We start from the raw sequence: 18856 nt of genomic DNA, 5'->3' as shown, positions 1-18856 counted from the left end.
AAAAATTAGAGAGAAAGTGAAGGAAAAAATAAAACTATATCAAAATTCAAAAATCAACCCAACACCCAATTTTCCATTTTCGTTTCTTTTTCTAGTTCTTATACAGTTCAAGCTTTTGAGGTAGTGTGTGCTGTTTTTTGTTTAAATGTTTGCTCTATGTATGATAAAATGCCTACCTAAGACTATCAAGTTCGTTTAACAAAAAATGAGTATTGCTTTTTCATGATCATTTGGTGAATTTAGCACTAAAATGGACAATGATAGCTTGGATTCAATGCTTGAAAACACCACTTAGATGAAGAAAGAGCTAAAACACCACTTAGATCCATCGGTTTCAAAATCTCAAATTGAGAGCCAACTATTTTAAAATCATGTGGTTCTCGAAAGATAATATTGGAAGGATATGTGATGGGAGTCGAAACCACCAAATATAAATTCCTATGACAAAATAACAGAAATAGTAATATAGAGCAGTAGGGTTAAATCCACAGGGATTGACTATCTAATTTTGCCTTTTCCCATGACCAGAATCGCTGTCACGATCATAGTCGTGCCCACGACCTGTGCGTAGCAATGTTGAAAAAATAAAAATGGGGAGGGGGTTTAAATTGATAAAGATAATAAAATAAGGAAATGCAAAGTGTAACACCCTTTACCCGTATTCGACACCAGAATAGGGTACGAGGCATTACCAGAACACATACACTTGTAAACGTATTTAACCGAGTTATAAAACTTCATCTAAATTAAAACTTTCAAATTATTAACATGATTTTATAATTCTTAATAATATATTTTCAAAATATTATATTCATAATAAATAGGACCTACGAGACCCGATACATATTCATGCAATTCACAAGTCTTAATAATTCAATGCTTCATTTCCATTTCATTCAATTCTCAAATTACTCATGTTCACAATTCAAATCATTAAGTTCAATACTAATACGTATTTATCATTTAACTCAACGTTTATTAATTATACCATTCATTAACATATTTATGAAATTCTCAATTTTTGTAATGAAAATATCAATTTAGCTTATATAACAACATCAATTCAACTCATCATCCTGGTATAAATTCACTACGACTTATCCATTTACTATAATTCTTTTGGGCCCATTTGTCACTTACCATCCTTAATCAAATTAGGGAACAGTTACGGAAAGTTGAGTACTTCACTTCCACTTTGCCATAATATAACTATGGTCTTACGTATGATCACTTATCACTTGTCCCTGATCAGATAAGTGTAGCTAAGCTACCACTTATCACTTGCCACTTGTCACTGATCAGATAAGTGTAGCTAAAGCTACTACTTATCACTTGCCACTTGTCACTGATCAGATAAGTGTAGCTAAAGCTACCACTTATCACTTGTCACTTGTCACTGATCAGATAAGTGTAGCTGAAGCTATCACTTATCACTTGCTACTTGTCATTGATCAGATAAGTGTAACTGAAGCTACTACTTATCACTTGTCACTGATCAGAAGTACTCAAATTCGACGTTTCGCTCAATTTGATCATTTATTCGGTTTTCGTATTGTTATTTTATTCTCAATTCATTAACAAATATATCTCATCATACATTATATAATTCATGAAATTAACATGTAATCATTAAATTTCAGCCATCTGAACTTACTATTTCATTATCTTTCCACACTCGTTTCCTATGCACATCACACAAGGTATAAACATATCATTCAACCATAGTCGCAAGCTAGTGTATTTAAACATAACTCTTTTTGGAACTAACCACATGATAAACCATTTCACTAGAGATTACATGATCACAACTAAATATGTTACCATTTCAACCACTACTTGGCCAAAGCCTAAGCATGTGTATGTTAGCCAAATACACATATAGTATAAACATTATAAGCATGGATGAACACAACATTTATTCATGTATCACAATTACCAACATGTGTTAATTCATAAACCATTCATGACATTACTTCATGCCAAATCATATACCGAATATACCATACACATTCTATGAAACTTTATTTTCACACATGAGCTTAGACCATGACCAATAATGCACAAATATAAGTATCATTTCTATTTCATCGTTTATCAATTATAATCAAGCATATGACCAATTATACACAAATCATTCATATATTTCCCAATTTTCCTTCTCCTCCTCTCCATTCTACATCCTTAATGTGTATAACACATTTAAACAACATTATCCATACTATCACTATTTTTCCTATATGTAAATTCAAGTTGTCTGTCTGAGTCAGAGTCACTAATTTATTTATATCTCAAGCTACAGAGCTTCAAATTAAGATCCGTTAATTTTACCTGAAACTAGACTCACATATATTCTTACCATAAAATTTTCAGAATTTTTGGTTTATCAAATAAGTACAGTTTATTCTTTAAAGTTTCCCTTGTTTCACTATTTGACAGTTCCGACCCCTCTTCACTAAAAAATAATTATCTCTTTGTATAGAATTCGGATGATATCCCCACTTGTTTCTATTGAAAATAGACTCATTAAATATTTTAAATATATAAATTATAACTCATAATCATTTTTATACAATTTTTAATGATCCTTCCAAGTCAGAACAGGGGAACCCGAAATCATTCTGACCTTATCTAATAAAATTCATTATATCTCATGATTTACAATTCCATTACTTACACCGTTTCTTCTATGAGAAACTAGACTCAATAAGATTTAATTCCATATTTTTTTCATCCTCTAATTCAATTTCCATGATTTATGTTGATCTTTCAAAGTTAACCTACTGCTACTGTCTAAAACTGTTTTAGTGCAAGATGTTGATAATCAAATTTATAACACCCTCCTTTCCTTTCTCTACAATATTTTCTATCAATTCCTCTTGTTTCCCTTCACAAACATATCAAGAACATAGAACCTTATATAATAAAACCCTACATTAACATCAATTTCATACTTTTTCAATAATATTAAACTTAAAAATATATTGAAACCTTGATGTTCTTACATTGCTCTATTGATTTCAATCTTTAACTTGATTTTCTCTCTCCTCCAGCTTCTATTTCTCGAATCTAACTTGATATTCTAGCTCCCCATAGTCTCCTTAACATTTTTCTCTCTTGGTAGCTATGGAAATTCTTTTGATTTTTAGGTGAAAATGATAAATTTTTGGTGGAAGGACCAAATTGTAAAGAAAGCAAAACTTTCTTTCTTCCCTTCTCTTCTAACGTGAAATGCATGGGAAAGGAAGATGATTCTTCGATCTTTTCTTCCACATATATATATACTAAATAAAATAATAATAAAATGATAAAATGTCATTTAAAAATTAAATTAAAATATTAATAAACTAATATTTATTTATTTATTTAATCTAAAATATCTCCAACATCATCATTATTTTCTAGATTTCTCTTTCTTCTAATTGACCATTTTGCCCTTTAGATCTTTTAAAATTCCATCCTTAAGTCATCACTTAATTTGGTAAGATTACGATTTAGTCCCTCATAATTTTTCATCTATTCAATTTGGTCCCAATTCATCCATTTTCTTTAGTTTCTGGATTATTCCAACCTTAAAATATTTATACTATTGGTCCTTCAACTTTTCATATTTACATTTTAACCCCTCAAATTTTGAGTATTTACTCTTGGATAACAAAACTTTTCTCACTTTTGCAATTTAATCCTTTCTTTAATTAATATGTCATAATATACTTCCCAATGTTGTCATAACTCAAAATTCTCCTTTTTGTCACTTTACTTCCTTACTATATCAAAGATAATATCTTACTGTAAAAATTTTCGGGGTATTACACAAAGTGTAATAAAATAAAATAAAAACAGATTCGAAATTGCAAAAAAAAAAAAATAAGCAATTAAAGTAAACTGGTAATAAAATATTTTTAAGCTTAGCCTTAGCCTCGGTGTACTCCAATCTTGAATCGATCCTTGAAATAAATTTTCCTTTCCAAGCGATAAGCTGGTTATAGCAATCGAGGATTCATAAAACTGCCAACTCTTCCTCCCGTAGTCGATCCCAGTATCACCTGCAAATCGACCCTTATCGAATTTCTAACCACGTGGCACGTATCTGTAATTTAAGACTTCGACAACCTTACAATCTGAAAAGCCCAAATCGAATTAACGACCTCAACCGTGTGGGTTGTTTAAATCCGATCACTATTTCCCTTAACGGAATCCAACTAGCTTTCTCCAATTGAACACACCAATTTGTTCACAGGACTTTGAATACAACACAGCTGACTCAACTTTCCAATTGTACGCTAAACAATTCCAACCCAACACACTTTCTGAATTGAAGTCGAATTAACTTTGAGGGACGAATTTGTACTATCCCATATATTGGAGAGATAGCGAATACCGAATTGTAAAGTATTTAGTGTAGGTTCATATCTCACGATTACTTTGTCGAAGTGATATCCGAACTAAGGCTAAATAGGGTTTAATTAATTATGGAAAGAATCATACTTGAAAATAAATGATTTAAATGAAATGATGGAAGATGGACAGGGGAAGGGGAAGGGCCTTGGAAGGTAATTAAACTAAAAAGTTGAAAGTAAAAGGAAAAGAATTGAAATGGCATAATGAAAAGTGACGCAGGAAGGGAAAGAAAATAAAAGAATTTGATTAATTCCAAAAGTCAAAGTGTGTGTTTAATTGGTTGTAGTCATTAGTTATTTATACACAGTTTTGGGCAAGTTTGGTTCGCTGTATTGGATTAGAGGTGTATTGGATTAGAGGTGTAATGGAATAGAGGTGTATTGGATTAGAGGTGTAATAGCAAATCAACTGTTTGGTTGAATGTAATGGAATAGAGGCGTAATAGTAATCTTGTGTTTGGTTGAATGGAATAGAGGTGTAATAGCATAATGGAAAAAACTAAAATGACTAGAATACCCTTAGCATAAATTTGTTTAGGTAACTGATTATTGTTATTGTTATTAAATTTTAATAAGATTATTAATATAAATAATAAATAATTTAATCATATTTTAACATAATTATTATTAAATATATTTTTTATAATATATAATTTGATAAAATATATGAATTTATTAAAATTATAATATATAATATTATAAAATATAATTTAAAATAATTATTATTAAATATAATTTAACAAAAATATATAATTTAATAAAATTCTTAGTATTAAATATTCTTATATGAATTTACTAAAATCATAATATATAATACTATAAAATTATTATTATTAAATATAATTTAACAAAAATATATAATTTAATAAAATTAAATATTCTTATGATTGTATCAACAAACTTCATCAATTTCTTCTATCAAATATTAAAATATTTGAACTTGACTTTGAATAATGATTTTATGATTGTTACTTTACCATCAGCAACCCAAGTTAAATTTACTTAACAACATAATGAATTAGGGTTTTTCTTCATATTCCCAATTATGTATTCTGTTTCCCAATAATGAATTATGTATTCAATTTCATTTTTGTTTCTAGATTTGACTTGCAGCAATTTTGGTCTTCAATGTTGTTTTCTTCGTTTATTTTAACTTTTTTTGTTATATTTTCTGTAGAAAGATGGATTTTTTATGATTAAACTTTTAGACATGTTTATTTTCAATTTTTTCCACGAGCATTTAGATAAGAAAAATATTAAAACTATTCAAAAGTTACTTGTTTGCTTCAAAACGAATTATATAAGGACTAAATTGCTCATTTTTATATTAGAGGACCCAATTTGCTCTTGAATTTCTAATAGTTTAACCAACAAAAGTCTTACATGACCTAACAAAAAACCTCTCCAACTAAATTGCACGCATAACTTGTTTAGCAAAGTTCATTATATTGTGATACAAGAAAACTGATCTGAGGCAGTACATGAACTGTCCTCTTTCTCTTCCAATGGTCGGCACAACTCATCTACTTCTTCCCTGCATTAGTAAACTGATCACTTAATTTGCTTATATAAAATTCAACATGCAAATACTATACACATGCTCTTAGACATGCTAAAGAGTAAAGACTTCAAAACATGGGGCATATACCATATACACACTTCTAGACATGTTCATTAGTGGTTTAACACTACTTTCTTTGTTTTTGGTTTGATTGCAGTTCTTTATGGGACACATACTTTCTTTGTCAATGCGAAGATATCACCTACTTTAGCCTCAAATCTTTGAACAAACATTTTGCAAATTACATGGTAGGTAGTGCATTAACTTTTCATATTAAAAAAACCATGCAAATGATAAAAGAAATCCACAAAGTTTCTAAACATGTTCCATTCCAACACAATCAAAACCGAAGCATGTGAACATAGCAGGATCTTGAAACAGAAGTAAGTCATGGCATAAAAAGACAGGAAAATGCACAAAGAACAAATAAGCACAGATGTGACTACCACACAAATGATGCAACTAACAACATCAGTAACAAAACATGGAAACCTTAAGTTTAGTTGTTAAAGTGACATACTTGTCTTGATTAAATAGGTCAATGATCTGTGTTCTTCCATTGTCATGGTTGAAAAAGATGAAGAGGCTCCAATGCATAAGCCATATTCTACTCTGAACTTGGTTCAAAGGTGATGAGAAGCTCTGCAGCAAAAAGACCAATAAATGAGTCAACGAATAATCGGAAAGCAAATTGTCAAAATAAAAACCGAATAATCAATGGGGATATAACCAAAACCTTGGAATCGATTATTTCTTTCAAACGATTAAGTTCTTCAAGAGCAATATCCCCACAATGCACTCAAGCTCCTTTCGCTGTTAGTACATAAAGCCCGATACTGATACAGATAGTCAGCAGCACCAGAGTAGTTGCCACACTCAAATTGGAATTTTGCATACTGATATAATGCCTCTATTTGATCTGGACCAATCTGTTAAAAAAATAATTTTATCCACCATTAAATTAAAAAAAAACTTCAATTAATTCAAACCCAGGCAAAATCAAAACTGTAACAACAAAGAGCATGCTAGAATTTTAGCACAAGAAAGCATATGCATCTATTTGGTTATTCTTTATATTTTCCTTAAAAATCACATAATGTTATGACTAATACAATTTCACACTTGAATGGGTTATTCACTAAAAATCAAGAAGGGGTTAAAATAACATAAAAATAACCTTAAATTCATGAAAAAGGGGGGAACAGACCTGGTAGCGGTCATTAAGCATCTGGAGATTATACTGTTTATCAGCACGCAGTTCCTGAACAGCGTTAGCGTTTTGCAAGAAAGTAACGAGAGGAGCGGCGGCATCTTCCAAAGCTTTGAGACGAGCGACAACCTCGACTCTCCTATCGACCATGTCCTGAGGGACATCATCGGTGCGGTACAGGCTCTTATGGAATATTTGTCTTGTTCAAAAGCTCGATCTTTGCTTTCAAGATCTGTTCATCTGGGTATAGTTGTCGCTCTTGCAAGAACTCCAGCAATGGCTGTAAAGTAAAAGAAAAGAAAAGGTTGAGAGACAGAGGGAGCAAATCGGTTGAGCAAATCGACAGAAGGCAGAAGGAAGGAAGAGGAGACGCAATAGGAAAGCCAATCAGGAGGGTAAAACAGGGAGGGTAACCTAAACTGAGCTTTGGGGATGTATTACAAATCGGTGAATTTCACCGATTAGGTCAGGAATGTATTACACCCGTAATAGCATTACCATGAACCAAACAAGGGAATAAATGAGGCTTAAGTGGGACCCACTGATTAGGGGTGTATTGGCAACCAAACATGTAGTGTTAAAACTTAACTAGATTTTTCCTAAAAAATTTAAAAATCAAATTTAAACTAGAAATTAAATTCAAATTAATTTCAAAATTTTAACAATATAAAAAATCTCTCAATCTTTATCTAGCCACTTAAAAAAATATATCTTTAACCTTTCCATCTTTATCCAGTCATCTTTGATTCTTCAATCTTTCAATCAAGCCATTCTCTTTGCTTTTTGTTCCAATTTAGCCTATCTTTGTAAGAGTTTAAACCAACTTTATTCTTGATAAGGAAAACCTAAATTTATTAGCATTTTATTCGATAATTAGCCAAAATAAATATATTAAAATACAAATTTATCTTGCTATCAATATATTAGTTTTAAAGGCAGAGATTTGGAGGAAATAATGAATTCCGCCATTGATGAAGCTGGAGCAAGCTCGACGAGCGAAGTAATGGATGTTGTTGAATCTTTAAACCCAAATTTTTCATTGGAATCTATAATCTCTCTCTCACGCACTTTTTTAAAAATATTTTGTATTCCTCTTCTATTTCTTGATCGAATTAATGGGTTTGCAGGATTTTATTCGCTTTCTTTTTTAGCTATAATTTCTTCTCAAATAAAAATAGCTCTGGAATACATTTTGTTTTGTTTTGTCGCCAGGAAGAATCAAATGATAAAACTGAAATATTGAATCTTGGGGCATTACTTTTGACTGTTCACAAAATGGAAAGTTTATTTAATTTTTTTCTACTATTAGTATTATGCTTGGATGCTCAGTTGTATTCGATTTCTTCGTGGTCTCTGGGTTGTTCTTTGAAAATTTTAATTTCAAATGAGCAAAAGAGAGCTTAACTCTGGTGCCATTTTCAGGTCGAAAAGGAGGCCAATTGTCGGCAACGATGGAGGTAGCAACTTGGGTTGAGGAAGGAAGAAGAAAGAAGAAAAAACAAAAAAGGAATCAAAAAGAAAAATCATGTCATTTATGTCATGTATCCTAAACTTGACGGCGTTAGACTCAGGTACCGATTTAGTTGACGGAAACAAAATTGGATACCAATCAGGGACAAAAAAAAATCCATAAGTATCAATTTGGGAGAAATGGACAAATTCGAGTTCCAATTTTATTTTTAACCCTATTTAAAAATATTTAAAAATATATATAATATACTAAATGCACTAAAATTGTTAAAATAAAAGCTTTCTAACACATTAAAAATACATAAAAAAATTATTTGTATTAAAAAAAGACTACTATAAAAATAATAAATATTTTATTGTATTAAATATAATTTTTAAAATTTTATATTTTGGATTGAGATATTTAGTTGGGTAAGTTTTCTTTTAGATTTTGGGCAATGGGTTTAATTGTTATTTGATTAATAATTTAATATAAATATAAATATATAAAATTATTATTTAACATAAATAAATAATATAATATTTTTTAATAACATAATATATTTAGATTGGGCTTAACTTAGGTCAAAAAGTTTTTGCCCAAGACTCAGACCATATAAAAATAGCAAATCTAGTTATGAATACATAAATTGTTATTGTATTCTTTTAGGTTTTTTTTTTGATTATTTTTAATTTTGTTGTTTTTAAATGTTGGTTTAGAGATTCGAATTCAGCATTTGTATATAAAAAAGATAATTCAATTTTATGTAAGAAATGCAATATGTTAATATATTGAGTTGTGATTGTTATTATCTTGAATGTATTTTTGGGATTTAATTTGAAAGCACAAAAATTAAAATATATATATATTTTTAATTTAAAATAATATAAATTTTATAATTATTTTATATATTGTTAGTAAAATAAAAATAAATTGTGGTTTTTATTATTTTTAATATGTTATAAACGCATAGAGTAGCATCTCAAAAACCACCGTAATTATTTTAACTTTTCTGGTGTATAAGGGATAGTATAAGGTAATCATCCTTCATGTGTTGGTAGGTTGACTAAGTAAAAATCATTGGTCAAAGAAATTAGAACTGAGAAATGAGCTAGTCATTGGTTCTGTTTTCTGTTTGTTGTTTGCAAGGCTTTTTATGAGGAGGGCTTAACTCCTTTAGAGTCGTTAGGGTGTCTCCTGCAACAAACTGAGGCCTCTTTCGTGGGTGGTTATGGTATGGTGAAATTTTTTATATTATAGCTATAGTAATTAATACCACCGTCATCGTTGGTTTTAATGGTTATGGTATGGTAAAAATTTTTATCTTACAGCTATAGTAATTAATCTCACCATCATCGTTGTTTTTAACCTTACCAAAGATATACACACCACCGATCCAAATTAATCCTGAATGTTTGTGGCGGCGGTGGTGGGATGACACCAAGTGTAAGAAAATTTTGTCTAGAGTAGATTTTTAAAAAAAAGAGATGGATCAAAATGATACTCTTAAATACCAAATTTTTCTTATATAAAATCATTCCTAAATAGACATGCACTCATTCTTGGACATTGGGCATTTTTTGAAATTTTGAAATATTTTGAGGGAAAAGTGAAAAAATGAGTGGACATCCTAAGGAAGGGTAGGATGCTGGTGGGACGACACCAAGTGTTAGAGAAATTTTTGCACTAGATAAGTTCCTAGGAAAGAGCGGTAATGATAGGATGCTTGTTGGACGACACCAATGAGGTGTTTGGTTCGCCGAATATAACATTATGACTCGTGATATTACATTTTAGAATGAGATTATGATGTTTAGATTTCAACATGCCAGTCATCCCTTAATCTCACATTACGACCATCCTATAATATGACCCATTTATTAGGTAATCTTAAATTACGGGCGTAATCTTAAAATTTGTACTAATTTGTCTTTCCTTTATTTTTTATTCTAATCAATTTAGGTTTTTTCTTAAATAAAGTTTAATTTAAAAAAATCTTAACAATAGGCCAGTAGATACCATAATTACAATTATAATCATTATATTTTATTTAATAATTTATTTATTACTATACTAATTATGTTTAATGTTGCAATCACTTTTTATGAATTATTATAATTTTGATTTATAAATTTATTTCAACACAATATATTTACTTATTAATATATAAATTACAATAAAAAAGTAAAAATTGTAATAATTTATCGTAATTTTATGAAAATTGAGAATAAAAAATATTAAAATAACTAGTTAAAAAAATCCTAAAATAAGTAAAATGTGCATCCAGGTAATCTTACATTTCTTCAACCAAACATCGGAATCTTAAATTCATGCTAAATGAATCAAACAAGGTAATCACATATTCCAACCGTAATATCACATTCTCGAAATTCTATTACGGAACGTAATTTAAGATTCTGCAAATCAAACACCCCTCAATTGTTAAAGAAACTTGTGCACAATGTAGGTTTCTAGGAACATTTCAAGGAAAAGTGAAAAATTGAGTAGACAATTTTAAGAAGACAATTTTAAGGAAAAGTGTTGGAGAAATTTGTGCATCAGGTAAGTTCTTGGGATGTTGGTGGAACAACACCAAGTGTTAGAATGTGTGCCACATAGGTTCGCATACCAGATAGGTTCTGAAAAAAAAGAGTAGGTCACAATAGACACTCTTATGTGCTAAGTCTAGTATTTATTAGACAAAAAAAAGTGAGTGGATATTTTTAGAAAATTTTGAAAAATTTTAAGGAAAAGTGAAAAATACAAAAAATAAGCTTGAGTCTTTAAGAATAAAATTCAACAAGGTGGAGTAAAAGAAAATACTCAATAAAGAGAGAGAGAAAGTGAGAAGAATGTTAAAACTAACCAGTTCAATTCTTATATAGGCTTTAAAACCTTCTAACCCCCTTCTCCCTTAGCGATGTGAGATATAATGAAAATTCTCATTTTTCCAACACCAATTAAAATATTTTCAGCTTCCGACTTGGATGTTGGGATATGTTGATATTTTCTGCTTCCAAAAACAAATACTAAATAAGCATTTTTAGCTGCTGGCCTTTTCCTTTATTAATCAAGCCATTACTCAGAAAAACATAATATTGAAACTTCCACAATTTTTGGCGTACGGAAACTTCATATATAGAATCAGAGACATGAATTGCACACTATTAACGCGTCAAATTGTAAGCCTTTTGATTTTTTGGCAGAAGAAGATTAACATGGCATTGACCAAAAATTCTTACAGGATAAATTACAAAGGTAACATATCATGTTATGATGATGATAATAACTACTAATGATATCATTCAATGCAAAATCTCTTCCCCCTACCATGCTTTTTTCCATATATAAGTTATAATTTCCATTTTTTTCCCTTTCGCATTTTATCCAAAAAAAACAAGAGAGAGATTCATGGTTCATGGCTGTTGACACGGCTGCGAAGTTCCAACATTTCTTGATGGTTAGGATCAACAGAGAGAGCTGCTCGACAATCTCGAAGGGCAGCCAAGACATCACCAACATGCTCATGGAAGGCAGCTCGTAGGTGTAGAAGGTGAAGGTCTGCTTTAAATGCAATTGCCCTTGACAGTTCTGCAATGGCTTCCTTCTCCTTGCGGCTATCCATTAACACTGTTTGATCAACACAACCAAAACAGCCTTTAGTTCGAAAATTTGCTAACACGGCCTTTATAATAATACATGTATATGTTCTGACCTGCAGCTCGATACCGGTAAGGATATACCCTGAGTGGATCTATTTGAGTGACCATCTCAAGATCTGCCTTTGTGAGGTCACGGTCACAGTACTCGGACCTCTTCTCATATGCGGATGCATTATTTTTAGCCTTTTCAATAAGGTTGGTCATTTCAACATATGCGGTGGCCTTATCATTTTTGAGAAAATGGACACGTGCAAGGCCTTGATGGGCTCTCGTGTGACGAATTTTAAGGGCATTAATGTAGCAGTCGGCTGCTGAGTCTAATTTCCCACAATCAACCAAGACACTTCCAAGATTATTAAGAGCCTGAGAAAAGAACTCAAACCAAGATTAGACATGCTGAAAACCCATGTTTTTCAACACCAAAATTGGAACCACGGACAATACCAAGCACAACATTAGAATCTTTGGTAGACTGTGGTAACCATTTAGCATCATTAGGGCAAACTCAACCAAGTTAAAACGGAGTAGGTTCCTAGCAAAACTACATGAAATTTGTAATGATGTAAGCCTTGCTATATATCAAGGCAAATATGGTAAAGTGTAGTTACATATAGCATATTTTCTGATGAAAGGGGTAGGGAAAAGGAAACCTTACTTGACCTTTCCGAAGATTATCTGAGGGGCATTTCAAGGCATTTTCAAGCAGTGAAATAACCGTTGAAGAACAAGATGAATCGAGACTAGAGTCAGCCAATGCATACGCTTTAAGGAAGAACGCCTCAAAGGATCTACTAATTTTAATAGACTCTTCTGCCTTTCGAAGCCCTTCCTCACAGTGACCAGTATCATATAGGATCCATCCCTCGTAAACCAGGCGTTCATGCTCACTGGATGCATGTCTACGAGCTAATTCTAAACTTCGCATAGCCGCATCAGGACAATTCAACCTGATCAAGTGAAGCCACAAGTTCTTGCAAGTCATTTAAGCATGATACAGCAAACCAAACTAACGGCAATGGGGAGAAAATGATGAATTGAAAGGGGGGGGGGTGAGCATATATAGTGGATAGATGGGGAAGAAAATGGATGCTATAAAATGGCCCCCGGGGGGGGTGAGAAAAGCTGCAGACCTTTAAATTAAAAGATATTCTGTCAGAAGGTCCATAAAAGACTGGAAGTATGTATATACCTGAGGAGAAGCAATGATTGTCTGAAGTATAAAACACCTTTTGCCCCACCAGATTCAAGCATCTGATAGATTACGGAGAGAGATCCAATATCATCAACAGAAGACCACCTATCATACAACTGCATCCAACAATCTGCAGTTGTCCAACTGCCAACATGCTCACGCACAAGCGTACGGAGATGGGATGCTGCCACTCGTCCCTCAAACATTCTGTAATCTGGGGAAAGTGTTAGAATTGCCTGAACATCACGAATGGCTGCTTTGTAATCCTCAATAGCTAAATAAAGACAAAATCGGAGTTCCATGCATTCTAATGCAAGTTTAAACCCAAGAACACGGTTGATCTCAGCAAGAGCAGCTTGAACATTCTGTTTCATCATTAGGGAAGCAGCCCGATACATATAGGGGTATGTGAGAGTTGGGTCAAGTTCGGTTGCTTTCTCAAGGTCTTCTGACCTTTTATCACCTTCACAGTATAATGACCTTTCCTGATACATCCACCCCAGTGGGTTAACAGAAGAAATCACGGAGCTGAGCTTCTCATAAGAACAGAGTTTATGACCCTTAATGTAACCCAGTCTAGCCAAACCAGCAATGGAGTAAACATGACCCAAACTCACAGCTTTCTCAAAAAGACCTTCAGCTTCATCATACTCTTTCCTCAGAAGCCTTACACATCCCAACTGATGAAAAGCTAGCAATTTCTCTCTATCAGTTTCAGCTGATTCAATCAATTGTTCTAGGAAACAAACAGTTTTATCAGATCGGGGATCAAGGTTCATAGCTACTTCACTTAACAAACAATACAGAGAAAATGAGGCCTGTCCAACCATGATTGATCTCTGTTGTCTATCTGCATGGCTAAATATTTCCACCACCCGTTCATCATTCAAACAATCAGGCAGTTCGTGTAAGAAAACTTGCAGACATGATGCTGCCAGGACAGGGGAATTCTGTTCAATGGCGTATTCCATAAACTCCACAGCATCATCTTTGGTGCAAACCAAAGATGCAAGTTTCCTATCACAAGCATCTTTGAGTCTTTCGCAACAAAACTTATTTGAAAAAACTAGAATTTCCAACAAAAGATCAGGATGAACTTCACTCAAACTGCCTGTGATGCTGAACTCACCAATTGTCCTCATACCCAATGGGGAGATATTGTTTTCAGATAAATCTATGTCCTGAGAAGACGACTCAGTGAAGTACCCATTAAGCATAGCATGAAATGGGGCCGAAAGAGAAGCAATCTTCTGCCTATCACAAACTATTATCTCATCACCAATCTTAAAGTTCACATTTTTCAGGCTCTTGTCCCCATTCATCACAACAGTCTCCTTCGAACAGCCATTCACCTCGACTTGAAGCTGAGAAACATCTACTGGCCCAAACTCTTGTGCGCACTTATTGCAAGTCGCAAGCAAGTCAGCAATAAGTTCTTCTCCTTGCTTTTCATACCTTAACCATGCCCCAAAAACAAGCTTCTCATGGACAGTGCCAGCCCTCTGCCAAGCAGAGCGGAGGCTTCTTCGCATCAATTTGGTTTCTCCAAGGCCCCTAAAGATCTGAAATTGTAATAAATAAAGAGTCGACCTCTCTTGAGGAGAACATGACTCCATCTCTTCATGAATTTGAGCTAAAACCTCTACGTAGTCAATAGGTTTAAAGAAGGGCAATATCGGTGGCTCAGGAACCTTGATAAATGATTCTCTACAGCAAATTTACCAAAACAATCTCAATTCAACTTTAAAAAAAAAATGGAAACTAGAAGAAACTCATTAAATCAAAACAAATACTTACATGGATGAAGAATTGGTATGGGAAGAAGATAATTTGGAAAGCTTCCCTCTTTCAACTTGGAGCCAAGACTGAGGGTTAATAGCATTAAGCTGTGACTCTTTACATGAATCAGAGGGAAAGAAAGTCCTCATCGGGCATAACAGATTAAACAAGTCCCAGATCTCCACAATAACCAAATAGGGTCTTCTTGCTCTTCTCTCTTTCCCAAACTCAAAAAACAATCACAGAAAATTTTTGAAGAAAAAAAATCCAGAACAGTTCCCTTTCTTATTTATAATCACACTACTATTATTGGGCTAAAACACCCTTCCCTCCCATATCACCAAGCAACAAAACTTCCATTAAAGACATTTAATACAAGCCAACAGAACACCAGAAACAAACAATCATTCACTATGTTTTCAGTATGGAGCATCTATTAAACAAACCGGTACAGTCTATAATTACACACAAGAAATTAAAGGAGAAAAAATGATTCTGTCCACTGTAAAAGAAAAATCAACTAGTCGAGGGTGTTAAGACACATCCAAACTTAATCAATTACCCAATAACAATTAATCGAAGATCTTTACCTCAAAGACAACCAAACCCAAAATAAAGCCAAAATACCTTGAGAAACACACTCTTAGTTGTGGAGAGTGAGAAAGAGATAGAAGAGAGTTGGAAGAGGAAAAGCTGAGGTGAGGCTTTGGAGAAGGCAGAGGCAGAGGGAGATCAAAGTTTGAATCAAAAGGGAACAAAAAAGAAAAATAAAGATAGAAATTCCTGAGTGTCCACTGTCTCAACTTTCCTATGCTGTTTGTAACGTTTCTTTTGTTTGGTAAAAGGGAAAGTTATATCTTGTTTTTTCTTTTTCTTTTCTCACTCATTTACGTTGGACACCAGAAATACAGCTTGGAAGAAAATACCCCCCAAAATAAAAAACATAACTACGCTTAAATAATTATAATAAATAATTGTAATAAAAAAATTGAAAGGAAAGAAAGTGGGATGTCAGAGAGAGACAGGCAGATTAAGATAATTTTAGTGAAGGATTATTGTATAGTTGTCTCATGTACATCAATTTTTATGATAAAATAAAATAATTTCAGAATTAAAAAAAAAGAATAAATAATTTCAGTACAAGTTTTTGAGCCGAAAAATATGGAACTTTTAAAGAAAACAAATGTCATTTAGTAATATCTTAAATCAATTTTCAATAAAATTAGATTTATTTTTTTAGAAAAAATTAGATTTATTTAATTCATAATACTGATTCAATTAAATATTATAATAAAGATTAGTATTTTTTTTTAAAATAAATTCATTAAATGAATGGAACTATATAGTTCAGAAATAAATAAATAAACCCTCGTCATAGATGGTGGACACCTAATGCGATAAGGAAATTAGCCCCAAATGGTTCAAAGTGGTGAGCGAAAATCGACAAAAGAATTGAGCATTTACCAAACTAGAGAAAATCATCCCTAAAATTACTTGTAAAACTAAAATTACATACATAAACAATATTAAAAAACGTGTTACAAGAGCAAACAAAAACTTCTAAAACTGAAGACTTATTAAACAATAGACACTATTATTATTTTTCATTATTCCACAATTACACACGATTATTTTTTAAATATTTTACTTGTCAATCTCTCACTTTGTTTGTAGAATCTAAAAATTCTATTACTAATATACCAATTTTTTTCTCTCTTAATAATATAAATTTATAAAAAAAATCTTTTATTTTTTTAAATAACAGAAAATTTTAATTATTTTAAAGAGGGTTTCCGAAATGCTTCATAGCAAAATAATTTTTTTTTTTTAAAAAAGTATGATTGAAAACAAGTGGTAAAACTACTATTTTTTAAATAATTTTATTAGATTTTGATCATATTAGTTTTTTTTGACAAATATTTAAAATTATTTATAAGCTTTCCTCAATCATAAATAAGAATACAATACATTTTAATACACTCGAATTCATATCCTCTTACACCGACAACAATGCTTATGTTAATCGAAGTAATTGTAAGTATGATTAAATAATAATAACAATTGTGTCAGGCGAAAAACCGCAATTTATTTATTGTATAAATCAGGCTGGATCCTATGATTAGAGCTTAAAATTCTACCAGAAGACATCTCAAAGTTGGCAATGGATTTGAATTACGGAAAGCGGAGATTGTATTTTCTTGCTACTCTTTTTTTTTTTATACAAATTGATTACTAGTTTTGAAATATTTCATTTTGGGAGACAAACAGAACAGACCCACTAAAAATTTGGGCCCACGTGGATCATATCCAATAACCCAAAAAGCCATTTAGTCAAAACCTTTTCTTTTTGCTCTCTCTTATTTTAAATTAATAGCGCTCTTCTTTCGCTCTATTTTATATAGAAATCTTTTAGGGTTATTATTATTATTATATATAATATACATTTATATTTCATTTATAAGTAATTGGTTTGTCATTTGCTATTGCATTAATGGTTAGCAGAGTTCAGTGATTGTTTTTCAATTTGTTAAAAATAGCATAATATATTTTTCTTTGTAAAAAATATTAAATTAAGAGAAGTCCCTAAACTATTAACTAGGAAAGGTAATTCCATACAAAATTTAGGATATAATATACTACTAGTCACTTAATTATTATTTATATTTTTATACCCTCATCAATTATGAAAAGCTACAAAATGAACTCTCAACTATTCAATTTTGCCTTCTTTTGGTCACCATATGGCTAATGGTTTCAGCTTTTAAAATTGACTAAATAACAACTTTAACATTCAAATTTGCTCATTGAGTACCTTCAATATTTTCACATCGTGTAATTTAGTCCTTTTTTATAATTTTGTTTTTCTTTGTAATCCTTTCACTTAAAGAGCTAAAACAACAAATTTATTAACTAAATTTGATTGCAAATATACAAAAAAATGGAAACACTAAAAATTTTAAGATTAACCCTTAATATAACAAAAATAAAAAGTAAAACAGCAAAAAAAACGAGACCAAATTATAGAAGGTGTAACTGTCGAGGTTTAAAATTTTTTTTAGAATCAATACTAAAATGACACAATTTATAAATATTAAAGGTTAAAGTTGCTATCATACTCATTTTTTAAAACTAACGTCATTAGCCAACTGGTGATCAAATATGATAAAATTAAATAATTAGATAACTAGGTTTATAATTAGGAAAAAAATCATAATAATTGAATGTGTGTTAGTATACTTTATTAAAAAAAATTGCTAAGATCCCCTATATGCACAGAGTCTATTCGACGAATACCAAGTTTCTGTTGGCCAACCAATCAGCAATGGAAACATACTTTATATTCTCCAACGTCAATATCCGGGGAGAAGAAAATAGCATGTGAAAGGAGCGATATGTGTGTTTGACAAATGCTGGAACCAACTCATTTCGGCCAGGCAGATTGACCCACTCACTACTCCTCACCACCCACCCTACGTCCACCCAACAATTTGGGTTTTAATTCCAATAACTTCACTCGGCTATTTTGGACTATTAATAACATTATAAAAAGAATAAAAAGATCTATTTTTCAAGCCTAAAAATTAGAGTTAAACTTATTTTGAATG

General features: G+C 31.6%; 1 protein-coding gene and 1 long non-coding RNA gene across 2 annotated transcripts; both read right to left on the bottom strand.

Annotated features, from left to right (window-relative positions):
- Positions 1-5698: 5698 nt before the first annotated feature.
- On the bottom strand, positions 5699-7587 carry LOC107923193 (uncharacterized). Its single transcript, XR_005921104.1, has 4 exons — positions 7166-7587; positions 6695-6887; positions 6479-6600; positions 5699-5931 (listed from the first exon to the last, which is right to left on the bottom strand). It is a non-coding gene; the product is annotated as an uncharacterized lncRNA (long non-coding RNA).
- A 4166-nt stretch (positions 7588-11753) lies between these two features.
- On the bottom strand, positions 11754-16182 carry LOC107923972 (ETO1-like protein 1). Its single transcript, XM_016854196.2, has 5 exons — positions 15270-16182; positions 13470-15179; positions 12936-13227; positions 12334-12643; positions 11754-12248 (listed from the first exon to the last, which is right to left on the bottom strand). Exons 1-5 carry the CDS (start codon positions 15398-15400, stop codon positions 12028-12030), a joined length of 2664 nt encoding a protein of 887 aa, XP_016709685.1. The 5' UTR covers positions 15401-16182; the 3' UTR covers positions 11754-12027.
- Positions 16183-18856: the final 2674 nt, after the last annotated feature.

The sequence above is a fragment of the Gossypium hirsutum genome, chromosome D11 (genome assembly GCF_007990345.1).
Source record: "Gossypium hirsutum isolate 1008001.06 chromosome D11, Gossypium_hirsutum_v2.1, whole genome shotgun sequence".
Lineage (NCBI taxonomy): Eukaryota > Viridiplantae > Streptophyta > Magnoliopsida > Malvales > Malvaceae > Gossypium > Gossypium hirsutum.
Note: the sequence above shows the minus strand (reverse complement) of the source record. Positions and strands in the feature narration are given on the sequence as shown.

Coding starts and splice junctions, on each gene's coding strand:
- LOC107923972 (XM_016854196.2), bottom strand. CDS start 15,400: ATGAGGACTTTCTTTCCCTCTGATTCATGTAAAGAGTCACAGCTTAAT. Junction 12,644..12,935: donor ATAATCTTCGGAAAGGTCAA/GTAAGGTTTCCT, acceptor TTCTTTTCTCAG/GCTCTTAATAATCTTGGAAG. Junction 12,249..12,333: donor TTACCGGTATCGAGCTGCAG/GTCAGAACATAT, acceptor TTGATCAAACAG/TGTTAATGGATAGCCGCAAG.